At 47.2% G+C, this 18,442-nt stretch overlaps 1 protein-coding gene across 4 annotated transcripts; it reads left to right on the top strand.

Annotated features, from left to right (window-relative positions):
- Positions 1-4,866: 4,866 nt before the first annotated feature.
- On the top strand, positions 4,867-8,713 carry LOC149121789 (uncharacterized). Of its 4 annotated transcripts, XM_089316274.1 has the most exons (4): positions 4,875-5,027; positions 5,468-5,587; positions 5,859-5,963; positions 8,355-8,713. In XM_089316274.1, exons 1-4 carry the CDS (start codon positions 4,959-4,961, stop codon positions 8,430-8,432), a joined length of 372 nt encoding a protein of 123 aa, XP_089172400.1. In that variant the 5' UTR covers positions 4,875-4,958; the 3' UTR covers positions 8,433-8,713. The 4 variants fall into 4 exon arrangements, 3 of the variants coding, with proteins under 3 accessions (XP_089172400.1, XP_089172398.1, XP_089172399.1); XM_089316272.1 differs by having other exon boundaries at positions 4,876-5,587; XM_089316273.1 differs by having other exon boundaries at positions 4,881-5,587; positions 8,325-8,713.
- The last annotated feature ends 9,729 nt before the right edge of the window (positions 8,714-18,442 follow it).

The raw sequence follows: 18,442 nt of genomic DNA, 5'->3' as shown, positions 1-18,442 counted from the left end.
GGCAGAGGAGAGATGGTAAAGAGAGGAGGTAGGTTTGACAGACAGGCAGACAGGTGGAGGTAAATAGACAGAGGAAGCCAGAAACTCAAAAAGACAGAGGAAGATACAGACATGGGGAGGGAAGGAACAACAGTCAGAGACATAAACAGAGACAAGGTGATGGACAGAGACACAAAGTCAAACTGACGGGGCATCAGAGTTGGTCCATAACAGCCTTTATCCAAGCCAGTCCTGGGGCTGCTCTGGGCTAAATGGCATTCAAGATCTCTTAGCCCCAACACACCACTCTCTCTGCTGCCCTGCCACACCTGCTGCACTGTACCCTCACCCAAAACACACCCACCCTCTAAGACCTGGGGTACCCAGGTGGAAGACAGTCTGAGATGGGCACAGCAAGGAGATGGTTCACAAAGAAACACGCTCACATGGGAAAGGCTCTGAGAAGAAAAAGAGGGAGAGAGTGAGATCTCTAGCAAGGATGGCAATCTCCAGGAAGACATTTCCACACCCCAGAGCAAGCCTGCTGGAAATTGGGTACAGTAAGGCCGTTATCTGCATGGGGCAGGAGGACACTTCCTGGCTGTGGGCTTTTCAGTATTCTGGCGCCAACCACCTGGATGTCTCAGTTCTGCAGGCTTTGACATGGACCCTTCCTGTTGCTATTCAAGTGACATGAGTTAAACAAGGGGGATATGGGGGATCCTCACAAAGTTCATGGGGGGGTGGATGTTTGGTGCAATGGTTAAAAGCTGGTGCTTGGGACGCCCACACCCCGCTGTCTGGGTTTGAGTACCAGCCTCGCTCCCAGTTCCAGCTTCCTATTGTTGCATACGCTGGAGGTAGCCTGTTGTAGCTTAATTATTGGGGCCCTGCAACCCATGTGGGAGACCCAAATTGACTTCAGGGCTCATGCCTCAGCCTGGCCTGGCCATAGCTATTACAGGGCATTTGGGAAGTGAACTAGAGGACGGAAGATCTCTAAAAAAAATGCAAAGCTTATGGAAACACAGATCATGAAAAACCTATGCACGGATTTCAAATCGTTTTGCAGCAAAATAAACTTATCTTTCAATACGACTTTTCTACCAACTTCTGAAAGTACTTTATTTAGTAAAATCCGTAGTGCTCAAGTGCCATGATATTCTTCAATTTACACGTCAATTGTTCCACAAAACAGTTAAAAGTCAGAACAATAAAAAACAGTGAGAGAGAGAGGGAAACAAAGCAACTTTGGCTAAAATGTTTACAGTTCTTGACCCCACGAAGTGGACCCACAGGAAGTCACCGTGCTGTTCTTTTAGCATTTCTGGAGATCTATACTTTTCACATATGAAAGACTGGGAGGTCTAACACAAGGAGGGAACTGGACGGTGGCCATTGGTATTGCAAGTCCCCTAGCCAGCCTTGCTTCCAGGAGGGCCATCTTACTTCTCATTCCCAAGCCCCAGCCTCCCTCGTACTGCTCTCCTGGTTCTCTCACTTCCTTTACCTCCCTCTTCCTTCTGTCCACACAAACCCTGAATTCAATTTGATTTCTTATGCAGAGCAATTCAGTCCTCTCTGTATTCTGCCCTCTGCTCCCACACCATGTGTCTGTGTGTGAGTTAGGAAGAGAACGGCTCCCCATAGAGCTACATATCTATTAATTCATTTGGTTACATGAAAAATCATTTGCCCCCTGAGAGCAATTATGCTAACAGAGGGCAGCCGCATCGATGAAGTGTTTATTTTAAATAGCAATATTTAAAATTCTTGCTACTCTGAACTACAACTTCACCAAAGAACCCTATTTAATATGTGGCAACGCTCAGCAGCAATTTGTATGGGAACTTTGTCTGTGAAGGCTGCAGCAGGAAAGCAGTCCTATTTAAAATGAGCTATAACAATGCTACTGTCATTGTGTTTTCCTGGGTCACTGGCCTGGGGGAGGACAATTGGGAAAATGTAAAGAAGTCGACCTCTGTCGCATTTTCAAACTCACTTGTCTGTCCAGCTATGATTTGTATTCTCGATCCAGGCTCCTGCTCACAGCTCTATTCAGTCTCCTTGTACCTGGATCTCAACCACCCTCCAGGGCCTCACTTTGTTCTTTGCTATGCCAGGGCCCAAGATCGATTCTGGATCTATCCTGCTCCTGGGATCTCTGATTGCCATGCCTTGTCCTGCATGCTTGGTCTCCTCGGGACAGAACACAATGATTTCTGTCCCTCCACTCAGTGTTGCCACTCCCAAAGTTTCACAGCCAACATGAAGCTCCTGGGGAACAGGATTCTTTCCCTGTCCTTTCATCCCTACATCCCCCTTACAAGGTGTTTCTGCCAGAGACGAATTCCAGACCTCTGATCTGAGGGGAGCCAGCGGCCACTCCGCCTCACTTCTGGAACCGTGCAGCATCTGAAAGAGCCACAGAACGTTTCTGGTCTACGACCAGCCGAAGTCCATTCTCGGAAAGGCTACCTTGGAATCTCGTTTGAAAAAAATAAATACATAAGGAAAGAAAACAGAACACTATGGGACAACAGGGAATAGGAATGTGTTAAAGGGCTTCACCCTCTGATTCTCTATTAAGTGAAATACTGTGTAACAGGTAACAGCACCTCCACGGGCACCACTGGAAAAGGGTTTGTTCCTTTAGGTGCACAGTCTTCTGGCCCCAAAGCTGCACGGAGCACCAACCAGTTAGTTAAAGAGCCAAACCCCTGTGAATACCCAGCGTGACTCTCGCCAAGGCAGGAAAGCCATCTCCACCCTCCCGCTCTTGGTTTTTCATTTGGGTTAAAAATTTCCACCATAATTTTGTTTTACTAGACTGGGGATACTCTAGACTAAATGCCATTCTAATTTTGGTCAAAACATAAAAGCAAGTAAGCTTAATTTCTAAACAAATGGACTTGTAGCTTGGGATTTGCAGGCATTACACATTCGGTTTCAGCGATGTCATTTAGTTGATGTGCAGGGAGGCATTTAGCCCTTCTTGTGCCTTTCCAAAAACTCTGCAACTGAGAGCCGTAGCCTGTGCATCCTATCTTCCTCGATGGGGTCTAGAGCTCTCCTGAAACAATCCGAGTGGCGCTTTTCTAAGAACATCTGCCTCCTTGGAAACAGCTCCCTCCTGCCCCAGGCTCCGGCAGGTGCAGCACTGCTGTCGGCCTCAGCGGTCCTGAGTTAGCGACCTCTTCCTCCTGGGTCAATCCTTTCCTTCCCTTGCACAGGTGCAACGTACCCTGGGCAGAGACCGCGATTTTCTCCCAGGCAGTAAGATTGGGAAAAGTGAGTTCAGAGCCACTGGCTGCCCCTGTGCCCCCACATCTCCCCAGTTCTCCTGCGGGAGGAGGGAATGATCCTACACAACAAAAGAAGCAGAAGTGTGTGACACCAAGGATGCCTGATGTCCCAGAGTCAGGAGTCCACAGATCCCTGGGCACACACTTCCTGTGGTTCTGGGTTGTCTGCCTTTTTCTTTTCTGATTTTCGTTTTGGCCATCTGAGCTCCCCTAATCCCTCCGTAAACCCTTAAATGCTTAGATGGACTGAAGTTAGTTTGCTATGACCTGGCGCTCAGAGAAGCCTATCTTATTACCCATAATTTATTTATGTTGATCGTTGATATAATAGCTATGTGCCAGGAATCCTCTCAGGCCTTGGGAAAATGCTGATAAGCAGGACGCCTCCCACCTTTCAGAGCCCAGGGGAAGATAAAGATGGTAGGGCTCCTCTCTTCGAGTCTCTGGCCCTCCTTGGGGCCAAGGACCCTGCACTGAGTACTCCACCACACTCCACCCTGCAGGGGTAGCAACTGCGCCTGAACCCCCGAACCCCCTTCTCACTGTCTCTTTTATCTAGAACAATCACAAAGACCCCAGGATGGCTTATGAGGGGACTACATGAAACGCAATAATAAGAACAATAATGTGTTTTACAGCTCCAAAGCCCTTTCAAATAAATTATCTCAAATGTCAAGAATACGCAGCTCCAGGGATCTTTATGGTAGAAAGCCGTTGTTCATTAGGTACCACATCCAAATAAAAACATCATGTGAGGCCGTCAGCTTCCTTTCCCGTTCTCATCTTAATGTGGCTTTCTAAATAGGTGTCCTTACTAGGAAGAGTGAGCTGACGGTGGGAGCTGGGAGGAGAATGAGTGGTGAAAGAACTTGGGGAGGGGTGGGGGGTAGGTGGCCGGCGCTGTGGCATAGCAGGTAAAGCTGCCGCCTGCAGTGCCGGCATCCCATATGGGCACTGGTTCAAATCTCAGCTGCTCCACTTCTGATCCAGCTCTCTGCTAGGGCCTGGGGAAGCAGTAGAAGATGGCCCAAGCCCTTGGGCCCCTGCTCCATCCACGTGGGAAGACCCAGAGGAAGCTCCTGGCTTCAGATCAGTGCAGTTCTGGCCATTGTGGCCAACTGGGGAGTGAACAAGCAGATGGAAGATCTCTCTCTCTCTCTCTCTCCCCTTCTCTCTCTCTCTCTGCCTCTCCTTCTCCTCTGTATAACTCTGACTTTCAAATAAATAAATAAATCTTTAAAGAAAGAAAGAAAGAATCTGGGTAGCTTTGGTTGTAGTTCCTGAAAATCAAATCCACTTGTTTCTGTTGAAGAGAAATCTTAGGGCGTTGGGTAGCAAAGGGCTGGTTCCTCTAGTAGTGACCTGGTCACTGAAGTTCAGGATCCACAAAGCTAGGGCCCCTCTCTTTCCCTCCACAAGCTGCATGGCATGCCAGCTGTGTACCAGCACTGTGGTAGCAGCCCTACCTGTCCCTGCCTTCAGGAGTTACAGCCTCTTACAGTGCTTCTCAAATTGACTTGTGCCCTGGAATCAGCTGGAAACCTTTAAAAACTCCCGATTCCGGGACTCCAACCCTAGGGATTGTGATTTCCCTCCCCGAGGTGTGATCTGGACAGCAGGCTTTGTTGATGTCGCCAGGTGAATCCAATATGCAGGCCAAGTTGAGAGCCACCGATGCAGGTGAAGAGAAAGGAGAAGGAAGTACAGGATGGAAGGCGGAGGCCTGAGGCCCTCTCATTTCAGGTAGGGTTCCTCTGTGCTGCCCGGGGAAGACACAGCTCAGCTGCGACCTGATGGGGCACCACGACTGGGCCGGTGATGATGTCGGGACGATGGAAAAAGAAGAGAGTTCTGAGCAAAAATAGCACTAAGTATATGCTCTAAGGAAGTGCCCTGAAGGCACAGAGGGCCTGGCCTTATAGCAAAGGAGAGATAGGAGGGGATAAAAATTGCTCCTGGAGATGTGAGCGAAGATGAAAACACAGACTGAAGTTCTGAAGGCAGCCGGGCGGCAGTGCCAGGGCTGTGGCAGGAGAGGGCAAGTGGCCAGACGGGTTGTAGGCAGGGCTCTCACCCATCCCAGTGACCCTCAGGGTCAGCCTATAAATAGGACCCGCACAGGACCTGCACAGTTGGTGCCGAGCAGTGATTGCCTTAATGATGGATCGTTTCCGTTTTTAAAGTCTCGTCTCTCCGCCGTCGTTGCATTTGATATATTTATAAGCTTCCTTTACTCCTCTGGAGATCAAAGCCGCCGCATCATCTCATTAACCTTCACTCAGCATCCCCGGAGGAGACACAAGGTAAATTATATTGGGGAAAATTTGAAACACTTAAAGTTTGAAAGACTTGCCAAAAACTCAGTGTGATAAGCTGAGAAAATGCCAAGTTATGGGGCTGCTTTTTTTTCGATTCCCCGGCTCTGATTTATCTCCTAGATGACATTGCTGAGAGAGGAACAGGTCAGCTTGGAGCACCTCCGCAGAGCACGGCCCGCTGGGCCTCGGGCTAACCTGCACTTAGAAGGAGGGGAGCAAAATTGCTTTCTGCTCAGGGAAACTCTCCCAATTTCAGTTCCAGGGGAAATGGTTAATTCATGAACTGAACCGAGAGAGGAATGATTGCACCGGATCCCTGAAGAAAAGGGATCTGACCAACTCTCCTACGGCTAATAAAAAGGTGGGCGATTTTACATTTGCCTTCATGAGGGAGAATCTAGATATTTAGATAAAGCTAAAACACTTCCAATTCCATTTGACCTGGGACACTTGCTAAATCAGCAACCACACATTGAGGTTGGTCTGTTTATTCGATGTTGAATCCGTCAACTGTGTTTTTCAACAAACTGCTCACTTTTATATGCCCAGATATCATTTTCTACTGCTCTTGCCTTAAGTTACCTCTTACATGAATGCTTGAAATAAGGATCAGGTTTGTCTGTCGGTCCCAGCACTGAGCTCAGCCCACTACCGGAGTTCAGACCAAAAAAACACAGTGGTGCCGGGTGGGGTGGGGGAGGCCTCAGGTGCTGCATTTCTAACAAGCTCCCAGGTGATGGGAATGCTCATGGCCCCTGTACCACGCCCTTTCTCCACCTGTTCTGAAGCTCTGGGGTGATCCCTGCTCTCAACACTCTCTCCCCCATCAGCCTGCCTCAAGTTCCATTACTGGAGAAAGAATCACCAGAGTCTTAAAAGCCTTTTGCTCATTCCGAGTCTCCGTTACCAAACGCCCTCCCTGGAGGACTGATACGTGATGCTCTCTCGATCGGCTGACAGTATCAGGGATTAGATTCCAGTTAGTTGAAATCCAAACCAAAATGGAATAAGGACTGTGGATACGAAAAAGACAAAGGCAGCAGGGAAGAGAAAAAGAAATTCTTTTTTTTTTTTTTTTGACAGGCAGAGTGGACAGTGAGAGAGAGAGAGACAGAGAGAAAGGTCTTCCTTTGCCGTTGGTTCACCCTCCAATGGCCGCCGCGGCCGGCGCGCTGCGGCCGGCGCACCGCGCTGATCCGATGGCAGGAGCCAGGAGCCAGGTGCTTTTCCTGGTCTCCCATGGGGTGCAGGGCCCAAGCACCTGGGCCATCCTCCACTGCACTCCCTGGCCACAGCAGAGGGCTGGCCTGGAAGAGGGGCAACCGGGACAGAATCCGGCGCCCCGACCGGGACTAGAACCAGGGGAAACAAACAAACCAAAAAGGAAGCCCCTCAGGAGTTTCAAACTGGAGGTGTTACCTTGACCTCACTGGACAGTTACAACCTTGGAGCTAAATCCCACTTCTGAAGCAGGATTAGAGGAGGCCAGTTATGTAGCTGTGTTTTCGTTTTGTTTTTTTTTTTTTTTTTTTTTTTTGACAGGCAGAGTTAGTGTGAGAGAGAGAGAGAGAAAGGTCTTCTTTTTTCCATTGATTCACCCCCCAAACAGCTGCTGCGTTGTGGCGGATCCTAAACCAGGAGCCAGGTGCTTCCTCCTGGTCTCCCATGCAGGTGCAGGGCCCAAGCACTTGGGCCATCCTCCACTGCACTCCTGGGCCACAGCAGAGAGCTGGACTGGAAGAGGAGCAACCGGGACAGAACCGGTGCCCCAACCGGGACTAGAACCCAGGGTGCCAGCACTGCAGGCGGAGGATTAGCCTAATGAGCCACGGCGCCAGCCAGTTACATAGCTTTCTGCATCTTTCCCCTAATCTGTAAAACAGCGGGGCAACTCCCACTCCCTGCCACCCTGAGTCATTGTGAGGATTAAAAATCAGATATTTAATTTTAGATATTGCCAAGCACCTGGTACATATCTCTATTCATTACTCAAAGTGTAGTCCAAACGTAATTAATGATTCCTGTGATGTGGCTGGAAATTCAGATTAGCTGGAGTTTGGAGCTGAAGGGAATAGAGTTTATCACACAAGTCCCCAAGCTCTTCTCCGTCATTTGCACTCTCGCACCTTGTGTGCCATGAGTGTTCTTCCACTCTTTTCTTCTATGCAGTCCTAGCCACTTAACTGTAGAGATTTCTCTTAGGAAAATGTCCTAGTCAAGAAGAAAATAGGCACCTGCACTTACAATGGACCCCTATTGGGATACGATACCTAATTAGAAGGCAACACTGGAAATCGATTCGTTGTTCTCTACTAGCTGAACGTGAGCAAATAACATATTTTATCAGCCTTGGTTTCTGTCCCTGTGAAGTGGGAGCAACCATGGCTGTCTCATGGGTAATTGTGAGGCTCAGGTGGGACAGTCTACATGGCCTCTTGTTACCTGTAAACTACAGTGCCCCTGGTCCAACCTACACCCCAAACACATCCGTGTGCCTTCCCCGATGGCCTCAAGTGAGCCCTGCTCCTCAGCAAAGCTGTTGATCGATTCTTACACTGATTTGTCCATGTTTTGTCCAGTCTTGAAATGCTTGCTCCTGTTCTCTCAACCTTTACCCAAGCTGACTCTGCCAATTTTCCCCAAATTGGAGCAGCCCAGAGAACTGTCATAGGAGAACCTGAGCTGAATATGATGTCTTAGAGCTTGTCTCTGTTAACAATAGGTCTAAACAGGGAAAATTTGAATTTCTAAGGAGGTCAGCAGCATTCCAGCCACTCGGCCTCAGATGAAGACTGCTCACAAGAAGCGGAGGTGTCAGGAGCAACTCTGACAGGAGAACAATGGGCTCTGGAGAGCAGCCCCTCCTTCCCCCCAGAGCTCAGATCGCCCCAAGCCAAGAACCAACAGCAAAATTGCCAACATATGTTTTGCTCCCATCAAATGATGTTCAATTTAGGTCATGATGATTTTTCGAAAATCTCATTTAATATAAATTTTGTTTTATATGGGCTAACAGATGGGGCCCAAAAGCCACAGAACAGAATGGTTATGCAGTATTTTATAACTCATGCTGGTGGGGTGATGGGCTCCATGTGTCTGTGTGGCATGGGTGGGAAGCTATTAAAAAAAATAAAATAAAGTCAACACTTACATATTTTTCAGGTGAAAAGTCGTCATTGGGGACTGTGGGAGCTGTTAATGTGGTTATTTTTTGAGATGGGGAATGAAATGTTGAGGTAGCACTTGAACAGAGAGCCACTGTTCAATCATCCCCTCTCTGGATCCCAGTTTCCTTACCCACAAAGGGAGAGGGCAGAGATGTCACTTCATGTCGTTAGGTCTGGAATAGCTCGGGGTTCTGGTCTTTCTTAGGAGAGATGGAAAAAAAGAGATGGAGACCAACCTCAACAAAGACAGGTTGCTTTATTGGAAGCAAAGAGGTTGGCAATAGTCTGTCTTTGCCAAGAGACTGTGCACAGGGCGCATTTGGGACTCAGGTTTTTATCCCGGTTAGGAGGGGGAAATTTACCACTGGGGAGGGGGGTATAGAAGGCAGTTGGCAGAAGAATAGGGGGCTCTTTGAATTCTCTGGGAATTTCCCTCTGATCTGTGTCATAGCTGCCCTGTGCAGCTGATCTGCTTGGCCATTTGCATGGGAAGGAGTTGAGAACAGTCTGGTTAGGCACCAGGGTCTCCACAAAAGGGAGGAAGTGAGGTGGGGAGGGGAAGGAGGGGAAAGGTGCAAGGAGTCCTTTACACGTTGCATCTGCAAACCAAGGCAGGACCTTCTAGGAGGACTGGTGTGGGGAATCTGGGGCTTTGTTTTGTTTTTCTTTTTTTTTTTTATTTTTTGACAGGCAGAGTGGACAGTGAGAAAGAGAGACAGAGAGAAAGGTCTTCCTTTACCGTTGGTTCACCCTCCAGTGGCTGCCGCGGCTGGTGCACCATGCTGATCCGATGGCAGGAGCCAGGTACTTATCCTGGTCTCCCATGGGGTGCAGGGCCCAAGCACCTGGGCCATCCTCCACTGCACTCCCTGGCCACAGCAGAGAGCTGGCCTGGAAGAGGGGCAACCGGGACAGAATCCGGCACCCCGACCGGGACTAGAACCCGGTGTGCCGGCACCGCAAGGCGGAGGATTAGCCTAGTGAGCCGCGGCGCCGGCTGGGCTTTGTTTTCATCAGGGTTCTTCAGAGACACAGAACCAGTGAGTGAGTTTGTGTGTCAGTGTGTGTGTGTGTGTGTGAGAGAGAGAGAGAGAGAGAGAGGGAGAGAGAGAGAGAGGGAGAGAATTTATCATGAGGAGTTGATTCACACGATTACAGAGAAGTCCCATGCTCTGCCCTCTAAACACGGGGGACCCAGGAAAGCCAGCGCTGTTACTGAAAGGCCTCAGGCTGGGGCACCAATAGTGCAGAGTCCAATCTGAGTCTAAGGCCTTCGAACCAGGAACAGGCAGGAGCTGAATATCCAGTTCAACGGCCAGGCAGTGAGAGGGCATATCCAACCTTCCTTCACTTTCTGTTCCGTTCAGGTCTTCCAGAGATGAAAGGATGCCTACCCACGGTGGGAAAGCTGTGTGTTCCCTCTGTCCACTGATTCAACTTCTAATTTCTTCCAGAAACCCCAAGAAATAATGTCTGATCAGATACATGGGCATGCTGTCCATGACAATTTGATGCATTTGTCCCAGAGGTTAAGATGCTGGTTAGAAGGCCCATGTCTTATATTGGAGTGCATGATTTTGTTATCTGGCTTCAGTCCTTGAATCCTGATCCCAACTTCCTTCTATTGCACACCTTTTATGGGCTGTGATGGCTCAAGTAATTGGGTTGCTGCTACCCACTTGAGAGACCTGGATTGAGTTCCTGGCTCCTACTTTTGGCTTGGTCCACTCTAGCCACGGCAGGTGGTTGGGGGAAGGTGGGGAGGATGTAGAGGATTAGGGAGTGAACCAGAGAATAAGAGTGCTCTCTCTCTGTCTCTCTGAGTCTCAAATAATTTTTTTTTTTTTTGACAGGCAGAGTGGACAGTGAGAGAGAGAGACAGAGAGAAATGTCTTCTTTTGCCATTGGTTCAACCTCCAATGGACGCCGCGGCTGGCGCGCTGTGGCCGGCGCATCGCACTGATCCGCTAGCAGGAGCCAGGTGCTTCTCCTGGTCTCCCATGGGGTGCAGGGCCCAAGCACTTGGGCCATCCTCCACTACACTCCCAGGCCACAGCAGAGAGCTGGCCTGGAAGATGGGCAACCGGGACAGAATCCAGCGCCCCGACTGGGACTAGAACCCAGTGTGCTGGCGCCACAAGGCGGAGGATTAGCCTAGTGAGCCATGGCGCCGGCCCTCAAATAATTTTTTAAAAGAAAATAATTAGGGGCCAGTGGTGTGGCATAGTGGGTTAAGCTATTGCTCATGGCAGTGGCATCCCATACGGGCACCAGTTCAAGTCGTGGCTGCTCCACTTCTGATCCTGCTCTGTGCTACTGAGCCTGGGACAGCAGCGGCATATGGCTCAAACTTTTGAGCCCCTGCACCCACATGGGAGACTTGGATAAAGCTACTGGCTCCTGGCTTCAGAAAGGCCCAGCTCTGGCCATTGCGGGCACCAGGGGAATGATCAGCAGATGGAAGATCTCTCTGTTTCTCTCTCTCTCTCTCTCTCTCTCTCTCTCTCTCTCTCTCCCTCTCTCTGTCTTTCAAATAAGTAAATACATTTTTAAAAAATAAATAATTAGCAGCCAAAGGCTCTATCTGTACTGGTATTACAGTAGATCATTCCTGTAGGTCATGAGACTACAATAGAGTTGTTTAGAATTGTACCAAACACTTGGAACCCATGTGAGTTACATGGTATCTCATGCCGCTTGCACCATTCATAGCCATTGAGTCCAATTTATTCACCAGAAGAAGGGATCATGGCACTTGGAGAGCAGTAGAAGATTGGATTGGATAGCCAAAGAGAGGGTATCACCTGGACATCACAAAGTGTGCAGCTCTGGGCCGGCGCCGCGGCTCACTAGGCTAATCCTCCGCCTAGCGGCGCCAGCACACCGGGTTCTAGTCCCGGTCGGGGCGCCGGATTCTGTCCCGGTTGCCCCTCTTCCAGGCCAGCTCTCTGCTGTGGCCAGGGAGTACAGTGGAGGATGGCCCAGGTGCTTGGGCCCTGCACCCTATGGGAGACCAGGAAAAGCACCTGGCTCCTGGCTCCTGCCATCGGATCAGCGCGGTGCGCCAGCCGCAGCGCGCTGGCCACGGCGGCCATTGGAGGGTGAACCAACGGCAAAGGAAGACCTTTCTCTCTGTCTCTCTCTCTCACTGTCCACTCTGCCTGTCAAAAAAAAAAAAAAGTGTGCAGCTCTGGCTGATAGACATCCTGAAAATTGGTTTACTCTGCCACTAGACTCCACACACATACACAAAGCCAGTTTTTCTTTGTGATATACAGACCGAAAAAGTTTATTGAAAAACAACAAGGATGTAGGTCCTTGCAATTCTCTGATTCTGTCAGCAACGGTAATGGGTTACGTAGTGTTATCCAAAATAGTATGTTCATCTTCTAACCACCAGGAACTGTTTATGCAACTTTGTTTCAAAAAGTGTCCTTGTAGAAGTAATTAAGTGGTGCCGGCATGGTGGCATAGCAGGTTAAGCCAACACCTGCACAGCTAACACTCCATATGGGCACCAGTTCAAGTCCCAGCTGCTCCACTTCCAATCCAGTTGTGCCTGGAGGAAAGCAATGAAGGATGGCCCAAGTGGTTGGGCCCCTGTACCAATACTGGAGACTGGAAGAAGCTCCAGACTCCTTGCTTTGGCCTGGCCCAGCCCCGGCCATTGCAGCCATTCCAGGAGTGAGCCAGAGGGTGGAAGATTTTCTCTCTCTCTCTCTCTGTAACTCTGACCTTCAATAAATAAGTTAATCTTTTTTTTAACTTTAATGAATATAAATTTCCAAAGTACAGCTTATGGATTACAATGACTTCCTCCCCCATAACTTCCCTCCCACCCACAACCCTCCCCTTTCCCGCTCCCTCTCCCCTTCCATTCACATCAAGATTCATTTTCAATTCTCTTTATATACAGAAGATCAGTTCAGCATATATTAAGTAAAGATTTCAACAGTTTGCACCCACATAGAAACACAAAGTGAAAAATACTGTTTGAGTACTACTTATAGCATTAAATCACAATGTACAGCACATTAAGGACAGAGATCCTACATGAGGAGTAAGTGCACAGTGACTCCTGTTGTTGACTTAACAAATTGACACTCCTGTTTATGGCATCAGTAATCTCCCTAGGTTCTTGTCATGAGTTGCCAAGGCTATGGAAGCCTTTTGAGTTCCCCAACTCTGATCATATTTAGACAAGGTCATAGTCAAAGTGGAAGTTCTCTCCTCCCTTCAGAGAAAAGTACCTCCTTCTTTGATGACCTGTTCTTTCCACTGGGATCTCACAGAGGTCTTTCATTTAGCTCATTTTTTTTTTTTTCCAGAGTGTCTTGGCTTTCCATGCCTGAAATACTCTCATGGGCTTTTCAGCCAGATCTGAATGCCTTAAGGGCTGATTCTGAGGCCAGAGTGCTGTTTAGGACATCCACCATTCTATGAGTCTGCTGTGTATCCCGCTTCCCATGTTGGATAGTTCTCTCCCTTTTTTTTCTATCGGTTAGTATTTGCAGACACTAGTCTTGTTTGTGTGATCCCTTTGACTCTTAGACCTATCATTATGATCAATTGTGAACAGAAATTGATCACTGGGACTAGTGAGATGGCATTGATACATGCCACCTTGATGGGATTGAATTGGAATCCCCTGGTATGTTTCTAACTCTACCATTTGGGGCAAGTCCAATTGAGCATGTGCTGAACTGTACATCTCCTCCCTCTCTTATTCCCACTCTTATATTTAACAGGGATCACTTTTCAGTTAAGTTTCAACACTTAAGAATAAAATGTTAATCTTTAAAAAAATGAGTAATGAAGATAATAGATCATTCTGGGTTACCCCGGTGGGCGCCAGTCCAAGGACATGTGTCCCTGTAAGAGACAGAGAGAGGACACACGCAGGAGGACGACCTGTGATCATGGAGTGGTGCAGTGCTGACAGCCACCAGAAGCTGGGGAGGCGAGGAAGGACTCTCCCCTACAGCACTAGCAAGGAGAGCAACCCTGCCAACAATCTTTTTTTAAAAAAAGGTTTTATTTATTCATTTGAGAGGCAGAGTTACAGACAGTGAGAGGGAGAGACAGAGAGAGAGGTCTTCCATCTACTGGGTCCCTCCCCAAATGGCCGCAATGGCCGGTGCTAAGCCATTTGAAAGCCAGGAACCAGTACTTATTCCTGGTCTCCCACGTGGGTGCAGGGGCCCAAGCTTTCCCAGGCCACAGCAGAGAACTGGATAGGAAGAGGAGCAGCCAGGACTAGAACCGGCACGCATATGGGGTGCCAGCACCACAGGCGGAGGATTAACCTATTGTGCTACAGCACCGGCCCCTACCAACAATCTTAACTTTGCCTTTCTGGCCTCCAAAACTGGGAGAAAATAAAAATTCTATTGTTTAAGCCCCCAAGTTTGAGACAATTTTTTCAACAGCTCTAGGGAATGAATTCAGCAAGCTACAGATTAACAGTGGCCACAGAGTGGCTCTGGGCCACAGGAGGAGTCAGGCTTTGTAGAGAGAACATGAGCCCAGGACCTTACCTTCCTCCCTGCCTCCGCTGCTCTTCAGACTCTGTCCTTACACACACAGTGTCTCTTCTGCAGTGCCCCGAGCAGTACGCCCAGGTCTGAATTCCTCTGGGTCTCATCACACATCTGCACCAGCTCAGACTTCAGGTGGCTTCACCCAAAGTGCCCCTTAGGCCCACCTTAACCTCTGCCGAGTTCTGGAGTTTAACTCAGCTACCAGCATAATCATTCACCATAATTCTATTTGCACAGCACACTGATGGCCATGTTGGGGAACATACTGTCAAGCGAGACTCTCTCTGCTTTCTTACCGACATGACTGCTTACAAATGCACGCACAAACTGCCGAACCTCTGCCTGCACTTGGCAGCTGAGAAATAGAGCAAGCAAGGGAGCACAATGGATAGCAAATGAGCTCCTATAATATCTACTAAAGAAACTTGGTTCCTGCTGGATCACAGAAAAGACCTGAGCATTCAAGGCCTGGAAGGTGCATTTGTCTCAGAACCAGTTTGCTTGGATCTTATTCTATACACAAAGTTGTCCGTAGACACTCGTTCTTCAGAAATCACAACTGGCCATTTTGTCTGCCTTGTACAAAACATGCATGGCCCCCAGAATCATCATGCTTTGTGAATGACCAGACATGTGACTCCAAAAGTGCCCATGCTGCCGTGGTCCCTCCCCAGTAATGGGCATGGCACTGACAGTTTTCTTTGGCCAAACATGGAGGAAGGTTTTCTATTTCTGTCTCCATCAGCATCCATGTTCCACCTTCAAAAGCCCCAGCTGATTCTCCTTGGGGAGCTGACTGTGTGCAGCACTTTATCCCATACCACCGCTCACTGCACCCCTCTACTGCTCAGATTTGACCCATTCATCTCAGCACTCAAATCCTCCCCTCAACCCACCGTCTCTTGCCCTTTGTTCTTTCTCCGGCCATGCCCTGCACAGACCTTGCTCACAGCGAAAATGCAAGGGACTGAGGGGGATTTACCCTGAGAAACACAAGCCTTGGCCCTGCTGACGGCTCCCCCAGTTGGAGCCAGAGGCTGGGAAATGTTCATGGTCATGGGGCAAGGCTCCAAGCTGCCTCTGTCAAAGCCCCAGTCAAAGTCCTCACTCTGCTCGCAAGTCAGCCAGTCTCTCAGAAAGGCAGCTGGTGAGAAAGCAAGGTTTCCCCTGGGACTGATAACAACAGGGATGAGCATCCCTCCCCCCTTCCAGGAGCATCTGTTGGCCAAAACAGTGAGCCCACAACCTTTGTACCTTCCTCAAAGGTGAATTATTTCAACTCATTCAGTCACTTAGTGTATTAGTTGGCTGGGCTGTCATAACACAGACTAGGTGGCTTAAACTACAGAGATGTATTGTTCCATGGGTTTGGAAAGCTGGAAGTGTAAAATCAAAGTGTCTGTGGGGCTGGTTCCTTCAAGGGCTCTAAGACACCATCCGGTCCGTGCTTCCCTTCTATCTCCCAGCAGCCACGGGCACTCCTTGCCTTGTAGGCCGTCTTCTCTCTGTGTCCCATGCTGTCTCCCCCGGTTCATGTGTGTCTCTGTGTGTAGATTCCCCTTTGTAAAAGAGCATCAGTCATGTAGGATTGGAGCTCCCTGTAATAGCCTCATGCTAACTGCATCAATGCAAAGACCTTTTCCAGATAAGGTACAGTCACAGGTGCCAGGGATGAGGACTCTTACATCTTTTGGGACAGAATTCAACTTATAACACTTCAATAGAGCATATTCTTGTTTATGTCAAGGGTGCATTCCTAAAGACTTCATGCAACTTTAAACTTTTATAATACAGAATTAATTTTTTAAAAGAAAAGCAATAGTTGAAGGCAGAGTAGAAGGAAGTAGTATCTCAAGGGTATCTACCCTCAAACACATAGCATCTTTGTCCTTCAATATTCCCTAATTTCTTTTTTCTTTTCTAAGTATTTTCTCTAAAATTTCCCCCAGGGACTCATTTAAATTTACTGCCCAGCCTATCTCAGTGGCTTTTTTGGGGTATATAGTGGCATTTTATGTAATTTCCATCTCAAAGTTAGTAATTTTCAGACATGATTTTCAGCACAAGCACAAGCAATGTGATTTAATGACATCTCTGATGATATTATGTGACATAAAAAGTTTTAAATTTTTAAGTAGCAATGAATATTAAAATAACAGCACAAAAGTGACCAAAATCCCTTGCAGAAACTCTGATGCATATAAACATGTCCACAAGCCACTGACAATGGAAGCAGAGTATTTCTGTTAACCATTACAGTGCTATTGTCATTGGGCAATGGAGACACAGTATACGATTCATACAGGCCCCTGCTTTCAAATTGTGTGATTTTTGATATTTTTTTAATTTAGAAAATGCATGGTTTTATTTCAAATTTGAGTAAACAATCAGGACTTTGTTTTTAGTTTTTAAAGTTTTTATTTTATTTTTTTTACCTTCTGATACTCTTTATTTTTTTATGTATATTTATTTCTTCCTTCTTTCTTTTTTTTTTAAACTTTTATTTAATGAATATAAATTTCCAAAGTACAGCTTATGGATTACAATGACTCCCCCCCCCCATAACTTCCCTCCCACCCACAACCCTCCCCTTTCCCACTCCCTCTCCCCTTCCATTCACATCAAGATTCATTTTCAATTCTCTTTATATACAGAAGATCAGTTTAGCATCAATTAAGTAAAGATTTCAACAGTTTGCTTCCACACAGAAACATAAAGTGAAAAATACTGTTTGAGTACTAGTTATAGCATTAAATCTCAATGTACAGCACACTAAGGACAAAGATCCTACATGAGGAGTAAGTGCACAGTGACTCCTGTTGTTGACTTAACAAATTGACACTCTTGTTTATGGCGTCAGTAATCTCCCTAGGTTCTTGTCATGAGTTGCCAAGGCTATGCAAGCCTTTTGAGTTCACCGACTCTGATCATATTTAGACAAGGCCATGGTCAAAGTGGAAGTTCTCTCCTCCCTTCAGAGTAAGGTACCTCCTTCTTTGATGACCTGTTCTTTCCACTGGGATCTCACTCAGAGAGATCTTTCATTTAGTTTTTTTTTTTTTTTTTTTTTTTTTTTTTTTTTTTTTTTTTTTTTTTTAACCCCAGAGTGTCTTGGCTTTCCATGCCTGAAATACTCTCATGGGCATTTCAGCCAGATCTGCATGCCTTAAGGGCTGATTATGAGGCCAGAGTGCTGTTAGGACATTTGCCATTCTATGGGTCTGCTGTGTATATCACTTCCCAGGTTGGATCATTCTCTCCCTTTTTTATTCTATCAGCTAGTATTTGCAGACACTATTCTTGTTTATGTGATCCCTTTGGTTCTTAGTCCTTTCATTATGATCAATTGTGAACAGAAATTGATCACTGGGACTAGTGAGATAGCATTGGTACATGCCACCTTGATGGGATTGAATTGGAATCCCCTGGTATGTTTCTAACTCTACCGTTTGAGGTAAGTCAGCTTGAGCATGTACCGAATTGCACATCTCTTCCCTCTCTTACTCCCACTCTTATATTTAACAGTGATCACTTTTCAGATAATTTCAGCACTTAAGAAGAATTGTGTATTGATTACAGTATTCAACCAAAAGTGTTAAGTAGAACAGACAAAAAACATACTAAGAGGGATAACATATCAAGTTGCTCATCAACAGTTAGGGTGAGGGCTGATCAAGTCACCGTTTCGCATAGTGTTCATTTCACTTTAATAGTAAATAGTTAGTTGTCACCTATCAAGGAAAACAAGTGGTATTTGTCCCTTTGGGATTGGCTTATTTCACTCAGCATAATGTTTTCCAAATTCCTAACAGGGATCACTTTTCAGTTAAAATTTAAACACCTAAGAATAATTGTGTGTTAATTACAGAGTTCAACCCATGGTACTAGAACAAAAAAAAAAAAATACTAAAATGGATAAAGTATTACATTGTACATCAACCGTCAGGACAAGAGCTGATCAAGTCACTGTTTCTCATAGTGTCCATTTCATTTCAACAAGTTTCCCCTTTGGTTGAAAGGGAGAAAGATAGGAAAGGGAGAGGGAGAGAGAGAGAGAGGGAGAGAAACAGAGAGAGAGAGAGGGACAGATCTCCCACCTGCTGGTTCACTCCTCAAAAGCCCACAGTGACCCA

This window comes from Oryctolagus cuniculus, chromosome 16 (assembly GCF_051225735.1).
Source record: "Oryctolagus cuniculus isolate XC-2025 breed Fujian yellow rabbit chromosome 16, ASM5122573v1, whole genome shotgun sequence".
NCBI lineage: Eukaryota > Metazoa > Chordata > Mammalia > Lagomorpha > Leporidae > Oryctolagus > Oryctolagus cuniculus.
The sequence above is the reverse complement of the archived record's forward strand: the minus strand, read 5'-3'. Positions and strand labels throughout refer to the sequence as shown.